At 40.5% G+C, this 15,879-nt stretch overlaps 1 protein-coding gene across 1 annotated transcript in view; it reads left to right on the top strand.

Annotated features, from left to right (window-relative positions):
• LARGE1 (LARGE xylosyl- and glucuronyltransferase 1) overlaps positions 1–15,879 on the top strand; it is a 345,951-nt gene that overhangs the window by 197,088 nt on the left and 132,984 nt on the right. The window contains exon 6 of the mRNA XM_081210986.1: positions 5,212–5,383. Coding sequence (XP_081067112.1) covers positions 5,212–5,383 — 172 coding nt within the window. The remainder of the gene's footprint in view (positions 1–5,211; positions 5,384–15,879) is intronic.

Below are 15,879 nucleotides of genomic sequence, written 5' to 3'. Positions count from 1 at the left end.
CAAATGACTCTTACTTGTGAAAAAGAAAATACTCCCTCTGTTTTAAGAAATACTTCAACTTGGAATTCTTTCACATAAAAAACATATAAAGCCCCAGTGAAACAGCAATTATTACAATGACTTATCAGCCTTTATTTCAGTGAGTTAAATTTCTCAGAGAGTTAATGTACCCTGGGTGGTGAGTGCCTGGAACCCCTGGAATCTTTCACTGCTCTGTGCTTGTAGTGGTGCGCAACAATATGATTGCTTGGTTTCAGGATCAAGATGTCTATAGGTTCATGTAATGTTTAGCATGAATAAATATTTTTTTTAAAAAAGGCTTGCAAGAGAAGCATTTAATGCCTGAGCCCTGGGTGTCCTGAAACTGGAGGCACTTTTATTTATTTTCTTATAGGTTTTGCCAAATACAATACTTGTTTTCTTGATTGCATACATGGGTACAATTTATTATCCAATATTAAATTGCATTTCTTTTGTTCTCATTTCTATTCAGAGAAAGTAATGATAACCAGGAACCTCTGAGAGCTACCCCCAAATTTATTTCAAAGTAGCCAAATAATACATCTGTGATAAAGAGACAGGGAAGGATAAATTAAAGTGAGCTTCAAGGACACTTCATTTAAAAATGCATTTGTGTATGTGCTCATTAATAGTCTGCTATTATCACTTCTGCTGGAGTAGCTGATGCTGACAATATTCAGTGCCTTGCACTTTTCTTAGTTTCCCCAAGATCTTCTCTTGCCACTTTTACACAATTATTCATTGGCAAATGACAGTATTTATCTCTCTGCTGTATTTGTACCAGTCCACTGTCACACTGGTGGTGACAGACAGCACATGTTCCAGGATGAAGGAAGCATCACAGGTAGGCAGGCAGTGGGGCAAGCAAGCTGAACTTGCAGTAGTGAGACAAGCAAGTGGGGGGGGGGCAGAGGGGACAGAGCAGGCAAGCAATGGGGGGAGGGACCTCCAGCAAGAGGTTGGAGCAAGAATGTGCTGGACCTGCAATGGTGAAAGTGCTGAGAGTGAGGGCATTGCAGTGGCATGGGTGAGCAAGTAGGAAGCAAAGCAGGTGTGTGAGTTGGGTTTGCAGTAGTGGGGCAGGTCAAGCAAGAAGGGGTTGTGTAGCATAAAGTAGGAAAGTGAGCTGGGGTTTGCTGCAGGCAAATAGAATGAGAGGGTCACTATGGGCAAACTCCAAAGGACCCAACAACATCAAACATGCCATCTCAGGCCTATTTAATTGCTCATCTTCTGACATTGTGTATGCCATCAAATGCCAGCAGTGCCCTTCAGCTCTCTATATTGGACAAACAGGCAAAACCCTACGCCCTACCTTCATAAATGGACATAAGTCTGACATCAGGAATCACAAGACAGAGAAGCCAGTAGGAGAACACTTCAGTCTCCCAGGACATTCAATACAGGATCTCAAAGCAGCTGTCTTATTACAAAAGAATTTCAGAAACAGATGTGAAAGAGAAGTTGCTGAATTACAACTTATCACTAAACTGAAAACTATGGAGAGACCTGGTCTTAACAGAGATACAGTGGTACCTCGGGTTAAGAACTTAATTCATTCTGGAGGTCCATTCTTAACCTGAAACTGTTCTTAATCTGAAGCACCACTTTAGCTAATGGGGCCTCCTGCTGCCGCTATGCCGCCACTGCACGATTTCTGTTCTCATCCTGAAGCAAAGTTCTTAACCTGAGGTACTATTTCTTGGTTAGCGGAGTCTGTAACCTGAAGCGTATGTAACCTGAAGCATATGTAACCCGAGGTACCACTGTATTGGATTCCTGTCTTATTACATATGCTAATCATCTGCATACTATCCCTTGCTTTTTCTTGTAGGACTAATTGCAGTCATTAACAGTTGTCAACAGGCTTACCATACCCATTGAGTCAATCACCCATCTCCTACTACCCTCCTGGGGGGGAAACCCCACCCCACCCTCCCACTGTATATAAGAACAGCCATTCTTGGTGACACCCAGGATTTAAGTAGCCAAGCATCCTGTTTCCAGTAATGGTCAGCCATGTGCTTTCAGGAAGCCTCCAAGCAGGGCATTAAGCCAACACCTCTCTTGCTCTTTGCCACCCCCATCCAATGGTATTCAGAAGCTGACTTTGCTGAAACAGGAGTGCATGTAATTCCTGCTGTAACTATTAAACATGTCTCCTTGTGGTAATTTCTTCAAATATATAGACCTTATACTGCTGCAGCATATGAAATGGAGCTGATTGTGCATACAAATCCTTTCGCAAACGGTATAATTGAATCTTACGCACATTTTACTTGTGCAAATTCAGTTCTACCCGCTCAACTCTGACGGTAGCCACAGCATTCCGGGCAACAGTTGCAAAGATGAGTTGCATGCTGCAGCAGAGGGAGATGGAGGAAGAAGATATCCTGGCTCCCATCCTTCTCTGGAGGAAGAAGAAACCCCAGCTGCGGAAGGGAGGAGAGAGGCTGATAGAGAGAGATGCAAGCAGAAGAAAAAAAGCCAGAATGGAGCTTTTTTGCTCCTCCCTTCCATAGTCAATGGAACTAGGTTTCTCCTTTCTTCATCTGCCTCTGCTGCTTCCCCACTAATTTTGTAGCCCGGAGAGCTGGATGTCTTGTTCCTCTGGCAGTGGAGATGCAGAGAGGTTGTCCATGTGGGAGTGCCCCTTCCCTTCCAGCAGGCAACATTTGGCTATGAGTGAATTTGCATATCTGTGCTGCCTCTGGTTTGGAGCCCTTTTGTGAACTGCAATCACACTGTATGTGTGTATACAGACCATTTTTCACTTTCTTTTTACAAAGCTCACATTTCTTTCATTTTAGAAAGTCCTCCTTTTAAACAAAACAACAACTGTATGGTTCTGTGCTCTGCTTTGGTCCCTAAAGCTGTAATGAAGAGGTCTGCCACTTATATTGTTCTTAGTGGACAACATGTTCATGGTGCAATAAAGTTCTATGCTTGGAGCTAAAATAGAGTACAAGATAAAAGGCAGGCCTTGTTAAAGAGTACATAGTGAAATCCCTACAGTCAGGGACTCTTAGCCTTTTCCTGACCCTTTCGTCTAAATAAACTCTGGACACCAGTGGTAGCTTTTAATGAGAGAAAGTGGAGACGTTGAGGGGAAAATGAGGGTTAGAAGGTTGAGGAAGATGCTTGGAACTATACTAGATGGATGGGGATAGATAGATGTGAAGCAAATATGTCAACTCTGCATCTGCTTAGCAAATGCTGCAATTAAGAATTACTGATTTTCTCAGTTACATTCTCCAAAGTATGAATACACAAGGTAGTTCCTCAAAACTACCTTGTTGGAAGTGTCAAAACTGAAGTCTGACAGTGGAACATTGTGTCAGTAAAATTAGGCTTTGGGTGTTATAACATTGACATAATCTATAATGTACTTATAAGCAGTAAACATTTGCTGATATAGGTTAGTGCCTGGTCCCAAAATATAACCATTCTTATCCCGTTGAGATAAGGTCTGTACTGAAAAGGTGACCCTGCTTGTCTTTTCCTTAAAGAATTAACCTTTCCCTTTTCATTTTTAAATGTAGGGCCAGCATCCTCCCCTAATTTAAAGCCCTTTGGTTTTCAGTTAGCATCCAAAAAGCATTGCAATGCAAATGATTTATTCTGTGTCCTCAGAATAAATGTTTAAACCTCGTTGTTTTCCTCTAGTTCAAATTCCAGGGCAGACTATAGTGGATATATGACTTTGGCATAATGGTGTATTTAATTTCCAGTGGTCTACAAGCACAATGCTTTCGTGATGATAATTCAGCACACTACAGGGCTACAAAGTCAGTTTACATCTTGCAAGGGTAGACAGAGTGATTCAGTTACAAGAAATTATTCTTGCTTTTAGGGATTCAGCTGTGTTTCAGACCATAAAATCGGCATGAATTTCAGATAACTATTTGGGTTCAGGGGTGGGACCAGGACCCAATCTGCAAGCACAATCATACCACTTGAAATAGTCATGGCTTCCCCTAAAGAATCCTGGGAGCTGTAGTTTGTTAGGGGTTCTGAAAGTTTTCAGGTGGCTCATAGTCACTTGATAGAGCCACAGTCCCTAGAACTGTTTCACAATCAGTCCATGTTCCCAAGAACTCACGACTGATTAAAGTAGCATCATGCTGCTTCAAAAGTATAACGCAGATGGGACCTCTGGCTTTTGCATGTTTGACAGATGGAACCCAAAAGAAGCTTCAGGGATGGGGGAGCCAGTGGTAAGGAGAGTTTACACCTTCTGGGGAATGTTCATTAACCCCTTTCCCCTTGCAATTCTACATTTTGTGCACTGACATTCAGCCAGCTATTCTTATTACCCCCTTGAGTTCATCCTGCTGCCACTGAGACCTACGAAGGAGGTGACAAGAGGCTTGCGGTGGTTGCTGCCTCTACTGGCATATAGCTTTGTGGACCAATCCATAAAATATGAGATTACTCCTTATTTTACTGAAACACTCATTGCTGGATCACTTCAAGATGGGCTATGGAATCTTCTTCTGAAACTCATGTCCTCTCACATTCCATGTGGATCTTTTAACCCACTTTTAGATGTTGTCACTGTAGTGAAACCTGCAAAGCTCAGGCATACAAATCTGGGCTAACCTATATGAGAAGCTGATACTGATGTCACCAGAGGTCGGTGGAACTCAAAGAGTCAGCAGCCGCCACCACATTATGGGGGTAGCTTTTGAATTTGGACTTCAATATCCAAACTTTATTTATTCCCCCCCCAAAGTGTGTTTGAGTAGTGAAGGCACAGAATGTTGCATTTGGCTGATTGATTGATTGATTTTATTAAATTTCTATACTGTCCTTCACCCGAGGATCACAGGGCATATTACAACATAAAACATAAAACACAAAAATACACAACATAATAACAAACAAAAACAATACCCCAGCCCTTATCCTGGCAGCTTTGGCTCAGATCATGTCAATGTGACAGTTTGTGGTTCTGCTTATGTGCAACTCTGGCTATTTTTGAGACCTTTGGAGTGTGCACAGAGCCCTTGTTCCTCCAAACAATTATCTGTATTAATCAAGGGTGACTGAGCAGCACTTTTTTAGATTTCAAGGGCAAGCATTAGGAAGAATGCTGAGAAACCTGTTTTTTATAAGAACTACTACCTCTAATAAAGCTTGTCTTTTCCTTTCCTTCCTTCTCTCTTCCTTGTCCTTTCTGTCTATTAGTCTGAAGTGTCCTGGATACCCAACAAACACTATTCTGGGATATATGGGCTGATGAAGCTGGTTCTGACAAAGACTCTGCCTGCCAACCTCGAACGAGTCATTGTACTTGATACAGATATTACCTTTGCTACAGACATTGCTGAGCTCTGGGCTGTCTTTCACAAGTTCAAAGGTATTGTAATGCCTTACGTTTTCATACTTTTTGTTAACCATCCAGGACGTATAGAGAACTCTGTTGTTTGAGATGACTATTCTCTGCCTGCTGTTACTTTCCTTTCATAGTCTGCTGCCTATTCATTTACTGCCAATGGTAAATTAGAGTACCATTTGGGGGGTGGTTCTGCACACAATATATTGTAGAACAGGATAAGTGGTAAGGTGTGAATGTGTGGTGGGGGTTGCATTGCTGTTGGTGTACATTGGAGACTAGGTCAGTGGAACTTTACAAAGAGAGAATTAATTGCTGATGCAGGAGGAAGAGGCTATAGTGGAATACAGGGCTACCAACTAAGGCACAGCCAAGAAATCCCATAGCAAAATCAGAATGGCAACATGTATTCAAAATGCAGTGAGTGCATCAGTGTTAGGAGGGCGGCAGTTTCTTAAAAGAAGCTTAATGTTGTTTCCTATTGTGGCCTTGCAAAACAAATCAGTAGAGTTTTTCAAAGTAACTTTCAGAGTATGTTGACAGCAATAATGTGTATTGAAAACACAGTTCAAAAATAACCAGAGTTATCACGTGGCAATTTTTTTAAGAGTTCAATTTTATTTGTGTTGGAAAAGCTAGGCTGGATCTCTTACGTATATATTCCTTCATGCATTTGTACAGAGTAGATTAGACTGAGAACCTGGCTTAGCTAACATAAGTTATGAATGCAGCTTTGATTGAGACAGATCCAGTCATTTAGCATGTACTGCTTCTGTTAACTTAATGGTGAAGGCATCTGCAGGTAATAATGTTCATGTTCAAGCAAGTTTCCTATCATTTTCCCAATTTAGCTGCTTACCGACCGCATATTTTAACTACAACAGGAGTCTGCATGGAGTTGCTGGAACTCATATTAACATTGTGAAACATATCTCTCATTGTTTCTGTTTTTGTAGTACTAGGCTGTTCATCGCATCCTCCTCTCAGCTATTTTAATATTCACACTTTGCTTGCTTTGATTTTTTCCTTCTTCTTATTACAATGTCTGGCACTCTCATTACATTTGATTCCATAATACAGATATGAATTCTGTCCATCGCTGGATCATCACATGAAAAAAATCTATCTTTTAGTGATTATTTTTTGTTTCTTTAGTCCTTCCTCTGCTTTCCTATTATAACATCTCATAGCAAGTTTAAAATAACCTCTCTGGGACAAAATGCTTCATGAAAAGTACTTAACACAAGGGTAATAATACTGTCCTTAGAAGAGAGCTCCTCCTGACTCCATATTCTGCTCCATCCTTCAGGGTAGTTTTGAAATCATTGACTTTCTTACTAGAATTGTTCAGGCACCCAATCGCTGGCTAGAATTGTCTTGTACAAAACCCTTGTCAGATTTGATATTGTTTGAGCAGATAAAATAATTTTAACAGCAGGTAGTGCAAGGAGGAATAGACTGTCTTCTGAGATGCTAAGAAGAAGCAATTTTTGCTCAGCCTGTTCAGATTTACATGAAAGACTCATGCTCTTTGGCATTTGAATGCTTGCAAATCATCCTAAATAATCCAACTGCAAATTATGATTTGGGATGGGAATAACTTGCGTTTTGCTTGAGTGTGTCGATGATGGAGCTAATGTTAGCCGGAACTAACAGCTACCATTCCCCTCTCGGCAGTGGCAAGCTCCCTTATAGTTAATATTAGGCATGCTTAAGAAATTTGTACTTTGCAGATTCCTATATGAAAAATCCTGATACACACTTCTTGAACTAATGCAATGACCAGAATTTAGTAATCCACTGGATTTTGCCCAACCTCAAATATTCAAACACATAAAGGGAGTCCTGTTGCACCAGGCTAAAGGCCCCTCTAGTCTTAACATCTTGTTCTTACATTGGCCAATCAGATGCCTTTGGAACCTAGCACAACACTCTTGTCACTTGGGTCTCCCAACATTGGATTTTTGGAGGCATATTGCTTCCAGCAGTGGTGGCAGAACCTATCCATCATGACTAGTAGTCATTGATAGCCTTACCCTCTATAAATTTGTCTAATCTTCTTTTAAAGCTAGCCAAATTGGTGGCCACCACTACCTTTCTTTAAAACACTTTTAACCCACCTTTCAGCCAGTAGAGCTGCAAGGCATCTTACAAACGTCAGAAATAAGCAAACCTTAAGGCTTACAATCTGAAAAGGGATTGGAAGGGTGGATGGAAAGCAAACACAGGCACTAACTATTGTTTATGAAGCTGTTTGTCTGTTTTAGAGATTTATAGCCTCCCTTTCAACAAGGTCATAGACTGGTTTATAAAAACATCAAGATTTAAAGGGGGATTTTTTTTATTCCAATTTTAAAAGAGCAGCCAAAAAAAAAATAATAATAATACTCTTCAGATTAAAAAGACTGTATGTTTGTGTGGAGACTTCTCTTGACATCAAAAGGGCATAAATAAAGTTGATGCCAAGCGAGCCTCTCATGGGAGAGCATTCTGTGGGCACCACTGCTGAAAAGGCCATGTTCCCTTCACACTTTCCTGTTACTTAAGATCATGTTGAAATTGTTTTTCAATCCACTAAAGTGAGGATGGCAAACCAAGTGTCCTTCAGATGTTGCTGGACTACAACTCCAGTCATCCCTGATCATTGGCTTTGTTAGGCGGGGTTGATGGGAGTTGGTATCCAACAACATATGGAGGGCATCAGGTTGGCTGTCTCTAAAATATTTCAGGATTTATTGAAGAAATAAGGCAGGATAAGTCCATGATGGTGGTTCACTTTCTTAGATGTTTGTGCAGAGAAGATTTGGGATCTTTTCTTAAGATGGTATAAGAAGCAGAAATCTTCTCTTTGTTTATTTGTGTATGCATGCATGCATATGTACGTTTAATAATTTAGTTTTGGTGATCTTGTGATAATGAATGAGATCACCTAATGCACATGTGTTGCATAATTTGTGTGGACCGAATTCCTCTAAGTTGCAACTCCATCAAGTGGTAGAAAGGTGTATACCTGACTGTCTAGTAGCTGCTCACTTCTGCATACGCACAGTATTTTTTAATGTTTGCTTCCAAACCTGTTAAGCATGTCACCCTGGGCCCATTCCTTGTGCGAAGGGTTGGTTTTTAGCTGTGGCTATAGGTCTGAGTAAGAGAATAGGTTGGTGTCTAGTACTATAATGTAGATATCGATACTGAATTGGCATAAGGCAAAGAAATTCATCAAGCTCTGATCATGCACACCTGCGCTAATTTCTGCAGTGCTTTATGGGAGAACAGAAGTTTTCTCCAAATATTTTACTGTACAATTTGTTTTTGAGGAGCAGGTAGTGTTTCTACTGTCATTGAGAAGGTCATTGCACAGTAGGATCCACTGTGTACTTTACAGGAGCTGCAGTTGTAGATGGATAAAATCCTCCGGCAGATACTGAGGTTCTAAGCCACAAAACTAATGGATCTGTGGGTTTTCTTTGTGCTGGTGTGATTTGCATGGGCAACCCATATTTCTGTTCCTCTGAGCCTCATATAGAAGTCTGTTTAATCACTCCCAGTTGTCTAGTGGCAGCTGACATATGTTACCCTTGCTCCAGTTTGCCAGCTGACAGAGACTGACAGGATTACAGCCATTTTTATATGAGAGCAGCATTCCAGAAACACATGAGAGAAAGGAACTATTATAGATGGCAAGTGCGGAAGAGCCAGCTTTAGTCTACACGCTGTAATATTAAATAGAGAGGTGGAGAAATATTACACCCATGCTATTCAGGAAACCTACGGCCATATAGCCTAAATAACCATAGTTCTTGAGTTGTGGGGGGCAGGGTATAATGTTTTGAAATCGGTTGCTTTTTGCAGATGATGCTACAGCATATATAAAATGTGAAGGTTGAACCTTCAAATTCGTAATGTGTAAGTGTAATTGCATAAACACTAGTAGGTTTCAAAATTAATCCTAAGTAGCTCTATACACCCCTAGTAATTTTGAATCTTGGCTACAAAATTAGCTTTCACCAACCTAGAATCCCTCCTGGTACCCCTGGCTGGGGCTGCTAATGGGAGCCGAAGTCCAAAACATCTGGAAGTGTACCAGGTTGGTGAATTTCTGTTGCAAAAAAGGAATGCTTTTTGGTTTTTCAAGAAGATAACTATGAATCTGGTGAGTTTAAAATAGAGAGGAAGTTCAAGAGCAACTGTGAATATCTGTCTACACCCTCATCAAACTTGCAGCATGGATATGATTTATTGTTAAGGTGACACTATATGCCATTCTTGGCCAATGTGTCAGGACAAAAACAGCTTTTATTTTGAATTGGGGGGTTTTAAGGCAAAGGGCTGCACTGCCCTGGCCCAGTTCTGTAGCTTCCCTGCTGTAAATATTGCTATGTTTTTCATCTGTATGTTACTTGCATATTTTAGGTGGTTTTATCCTACTTCTTAATATTCTTAATGTTCATTATTTTGTAAATCACTCTTGAGTTTGTGAAAAAAGGCACTAATAAACATAACAAGCAACAATAATTAATTTTTTTGTGAAATAGACCAGAAGAACAGAGAGAAAAGGCAGCATTGAAAATAAATAAATAAATAAACCCATATGCATGGCAATGGGCATTACAGTGGTACCTCGGGTTACATACGCTTCAGGTTACAGACTCCGCTAACCCAGAAATAGTGCTTCAGGTTAAGAACTTTGCTTCAGGATAAGAACAGAAATCGTGCTCTGGCAGCGTGGCAGCAGCAGGAGGCCCCATTAGCTAAAGTGGTGCTTCTGATTAAGAACAGTTTCAGGTTAAGTACGGACCTCCGGAACGAATTAAGTACTTAACCTGAGGTATCACTGTACTCAGCAACATGGCACCAAGTGAACATTCAAGGGAGTCCCAGACAATCCAGGCTCTCCATTTTAATAGTAGACTCAAGGCTATTTAAATACCCTTCCAAAGCTTTTATACATAAATTTCTATTTAACTCCTATGTATTGAAAACCTTCCCCCACACCCACTTAAAAAAAGAATTAGATTTAAGGTCATCTACACAGCTGGTGATGCAGGTTGGTGTTGTTGTTGTCTTAAAGACAAAAGTACTGACATCCCAGTGCTTCTATCTTCCCTGGATAAACACAGGCTACGGAACCTGTTTGCTTTGCGCAGCAGCTCAAACAGTAATAAAAATTTGTACTGACATCATAAATACCAGAAAAGGTCACCAGCGATTTGGGTGCAGGCACAAGTGCCCAAAGCTGAGGAAGGATTGGCACATAGTCAGTCTGGAACTTTAAATCCTTAAGCTCCCAGCATGTGGGTGCATTGGTATATTGCTCTTCAGAGTGCCTAAGGTAACAATCTCACTATGTGAAGTTTTTGCAGCTCTTTTGGAAGGAATAAAGCACATTTTTAAAGCCTGCTTGATGGTATTCTTACAGGGAGCGTTACTGGCATGAAAGTTGCTGTGAAACAGCCTTTGTAGGCCTGCAAAATAAATTCATCTCTACAAAGAAGGTCATACATTTGCCCCTGGGAATTTGACACCAATTGTGTTAATGGCCGACTTGTCCAATTGGATCTGCCTAGAGAAAAGTTCCAGAAGGATCAGATCTATCAGACAGCAAGCAGTAAGCCGCGCTGTGTCGGGTCTGGCTCTAGGTAGACAGACAGGGAAGAACTAAGAACAGGGCCCACGGGAGCTTGTTGGGCACACAGAATGGTTCAGACACCTGGAATGAAGAACAAAACCATGATCCATGTATCATGTGGCTGTGATTCTGCAAGTATTTCATTTAACTATATAAAGTCTAAGTCCATTGGTCAATGAAATTTACAATTGGCCTGGCAATGTGCAATTTATCCTGTCCCTGGGCGTGAGGCCAAGTGCCCTCATTGGTCAGTTGGCCCCTCTCCGAGGTGAACACCCAAGATTTGCCGCCACCATAGGCCAATATGTGGCAGGCAGATGATCCAGCCAGCCATTCATTGGTTCACTGGAGTGGCTCGGAGCCCATCTGCAAAACCGCCTGCCTAGGAGGGCAAACAGACTTCCCACAAACACATTCGAAAAACCATTGAATGTTAATCAGCCAAATCCCTGGTTGAAGAGAAGCTTTTTTCCCCCTGTTGCCTAAAGATAGGTAATGAAGGTGCCAGGTGAGCCTCCTTGGCTCTACTCTGCTTCTGAGTAGACATGAATAAGATTTCACTCTAGGCTAGAGGTATCAATGCTATATTTTTTCAGCAATAAGAAACTCCTTAGGAGGTGTTTTCTTCAATGATGGGATATGCAGAATTTGCAAGTTTTAAAAATTACTGTAAATATGTTAGCACGCTAGCAGGTTTGGAGTAAGTTCAGCAGTACAAGTTATTTTGAGAATAAAGCTGAGAGAAAAAAGAAGGTATAGATTACTTATAATATGCAGCAGCAGAAGATAATCATGAGAAAACTACAGAAGGGTGGGAGGGAAGTTGACTTTTTACGTGAATGCTTGATCAATTGTATTTTATTTGTGAAAAATTATAAACCTTATAAAAGGAGGTGTTTTCTTCAGAGTGAGATTAATGGAACAGTTCCTTCATTGCTCTTTGAACTGACATAGAGAGATTGTTTATTGAAAATATTTGTCTCCTTTCTGTACAGTAATAAGCACACCACCCAAGGTAGCTCAACAATAAAACTAGCCAATAATAGCAATAAAAAAGAAAAGATAAAATATGGCTTTTTAATGTTATGAGCTGTGTGTGCGCGCGCACGCACACACACACAAAAAAAACTTCAATCAGGAAGTAGTTCCAAAACCTTCAAGCTACTACTGAAAAGGTCCTCCTCCCATGTCCCAGCAAGACACAACTTGGGTAGTGGTGGCATGTGAAGCAGAGCATCTCTGGCATATTGCAATAATTGAACAGGCTTATATGAGGTAAGGCGGTCCATTAAGTATCTTGGTCATAGACTCCTGGAACAGCTCTTGACTGTAGTTAGGGCTTTTACCATTCAGGGCCCTAAGTACACTGGTACATCTTTGTACCACCAACACTCCTGCCTCTGAAAGGTGCAACTGTACAGATCAGCATAATAAGTAGCCCCATTAAGGAAATTAGTAGCACTTCACATTTGAGAAAATCTTCATATAATACATCCCTTCGATCTTGCTCTTGCATGACTGAAGTTAATTATAAGATAGTTTCAATTCAGCCAAAGTGCCATTCAGGTAAATAACTAGCAATTCTTCCCCTTTTAAAGTAATTTCAGTGTGTTTACTATAATCTCATACAAATAATTTTTCAACAACCTTATAATGCGACTTCTGTGCCTGTGAACTGAACTTCAGTTTCCATCTAAGATCACATATAAATAAATGGACTGAAATTTAGTAATTTAGTATATAAATAGTTTCTAACCAGAGCAATCAGTTTGTGTATTAAATTCTATTACTGGGGAAAATATGAGCAATAATAGCTTACCTATCCTCCTGTAATACAAATTCAGTCAGAAATAGGTTGCTTTCAGTTGTAAATAATTCATTGTGCATGTTTAAAGGCTCTAACCTTCAGCAAGAATGCAATCTTTCTTTAGGAAAATTGCTAAGAAGCACAGATGGATACCATCAAGGATTTTAATTGGTTATTTAAATCACAGTTAAAACTGGCGATTTAAATACAATCCGCCATAGTTTTGACAAGATAAAATTCATTTTCTTCAAGGAGCTCTGCTAAGTACTTTCAGATGTTCAGAACTTGGCTCCAGGTCCACATGGGAGCTTCCAGGGCTGATTTGTTTTGAAGCAGTCTTCACAGGGCAGTGTGCCTTTAGGATTTGGGGCAAGGTTTGTTGTGAGAGGCTACATAAGGTGGCCAAAATGAAATGGAATTGACTATGCCTGTGTACTTTACAATTCACTAATGGATTGTCATTTTTGCTTTAATTTAAATATTGTATGCTTTGCAGTGCCTTTCTGAACACTGAACAGAATTCCATGTAGAGATTCAAAAAATTTTGCATTTAACTGGCAAGAAAAGAGAGAAAAGTAATATAAGACATCTTCTGTAGCAGACAAACTGTAACTGAATCATTTTGACCAGCGAGGCCTGGGTGTACAATAACAGAATTCACCTTATGCCACTTCACATCTGCTTAGAGAATTCCATGACTGAGGAATATTTAAGTTTCAAAACTCCTGGAAGACTAGCAAAGAAAAAAAATGCAATGCCATGTGTTTGATGTTTCGCATGCTGATAACCAACCTGCTGCCTTCCAGATGTGGAGGACTACAGTTCCTATCATCCCTCACCATTGCCCATGCTGGCTGGGGCTGATGGGAGTTGTAGTCCAAAAATATATAGGGGAGGCATCACAAGTAGGCACCTTCACCATATTCCCTGCTAAAAACATTCTTGTTTAGACAAGCCTCCCCAAACGCTTAGAACGCTAGTGTAAACTTTAATCTGTTTTCAGTATTGTAACTCATCCTACCCTAACCTGGTGCCCTCCAGCTACAGATGGGAACTACAATCCAAGACACCTGGACAGTATTGGGCAAGGGAAGTCTGCTGGTAGCAATGCATCTTTCAGTTGCCACCTGCCCATAATTGTTACGGGTTGTTCAGGAGCACTTGCTATGGATAAATTGTCCATCTATTTGAGAACAGGGAATTGTGTGTCCTGATCAGCTTTTATCTTCCTCCTCCTCCTCCTCCTCCTCCTCCTCCTCCTCCTCCTCCTCTTCTTCTTCTTCTTCTTCTTCTTCTTCTTCTTCTTCTTCTTCTCCTTCTTCTTGGGGTTTAATTAAAAAGGATTCTGAGAGGCAGCAAAATGCAATAGCAGATACAGTTGTTACTTAAAAACCTTGACATAGGAAAGCAGTTTTATAGAAAGCATAGTGTTTCATATGATCTCTGATATCCATTCTAAGATCCGAATTTAATATGTTAAATAATGTGTCTAGGCAAGCAAAATAAAGAACTTTGACAGTGCACAGATATTGTTGTTATTAATTTACTACAGGAACTAATATTCCAGGGCTGGTCACAACAATTTAAGACACAACATCAAAAGCAGTTTAAAACAAGTTACAAGAATAGGGTGGGTCCTAAAAAATAAACATTTCAAGCGTCAAAGACTAGGCAAACTCATTGTCACAATATGTGTTGGTAGACATACCTTAGAATTCCAAAGCAGATTGGACACATTCATGGAGGATAGGTCTATCAGTGGCTATTAGCTATGGTGCTTATATAGGACCTTCAGATTCAGGTGCAGAAACACTGGTAGGTGGAAAGCAACAGCACATGCCCTATGTGGTCTTCCTTGGGCATCTGTTTGGCCACCGTGGGAAACAGGATGGTAGACTGGGCAAACTTTTGGTCCAATGTGACAGGGCTCTTGCTCTGGTTTTTTAGGATACCACAGATTGCTAATTCTGTGGTATGCAATGAAGGACCAGACTATCCACAGTTTATCAGGCTGAAAGATGGAACCCTCATGCCCTTCAAAGAAAAAAAGTATTTTTCTCTCTCCCCCAACTGGAGTGATATTAAGCAGCAACCCCATCCGTGATACACGCAGCTTCTGGGTTTGTGCTGCGTACCTGAATTATTTGTGCTTGCCTAGAGCATTCTAACTCAAGGCCTGTACAAGCAGAAGCATCTCTTTTCAAATCCTGCAGTGATCATTCTCATTAATTTAGCAGGCTACATAATGGGTTTTCATGTTCCTGCTAATTAAGACACAGCATCAGTGACTCTCATCTTTGTTATGTGTGAAAATCCGTAATATGGGCTAGCCAGTTTAAGGAGGAAATGGGACCACAGAGTGCATTAATAAAATTGTCAGGCAGCTATTAAAATAGTTTTAAAGTGTCTGAATTTTTATAGATATGTTGAAAGGTTGAATAACACTTGTCTTCACTCTATAAAAAGAACATCTGCTCCTTTCTGCTGGACCTGTATAAATGTCTAATAGTTGGGCTACAAAATGCTCAAATGCAAAATTGTGCTACACTTTGACTTAAAGGTTCCTTTGAGGACTCTGCTTATTTAAGCTTTCAGGCGCCTGAAAACTGCATTGCAAATGTGTTCCCTTTTACTATTTTCAAAAATACCACCTACCAGTTATTGCATTTGATTTATTTCACTGATAATGCTCAGCATGTGAAAAACATCTGTGGCCTTTTACATGTTGCCATCTAACACATTGAGTCTTGTAGCATGGGGGTCTTACAGCATAGCATCCTTGTGTGTCTTTTTCCAATAAAAAGGAAGCCATGGTGTATTGGAGTGAGTTAATTAAAGATATTGCAAAGTATTCTTCAGCATGTGTTATGTGGCAGTCATTGCTTGTTATTCAGAGATTGATTATTTCTGTGGTCCAGTGTTTAGGGTTGTACAAATGTTAGTCTGTGCAAGTCATGATTTGTGCTTGCCACTGACTCCTTTCACCCACCTTGTGTCTGTATACTCAGTATGCTACAGGATCCAGGGGACTGTCTCACAACATGCTGGACTTTAGAGCAGGTAAGAGACAGCACATGTCTCTCA

Source organism: Podarcis bocagei, assembly GCF_964188305.1.
Source record: "Podarcis bocagei genome assembly, chromosome: 10".
NCBI classification, from domain to species: Eukaryota; Metazoa; Chordata; class Lepidosauria; order Squamata; family Lacertidae; genus Podarcis; species Podarcis bocagei.
This window is presented reverse-complemented; position numbering and strand designations above follow the sequence as displayed.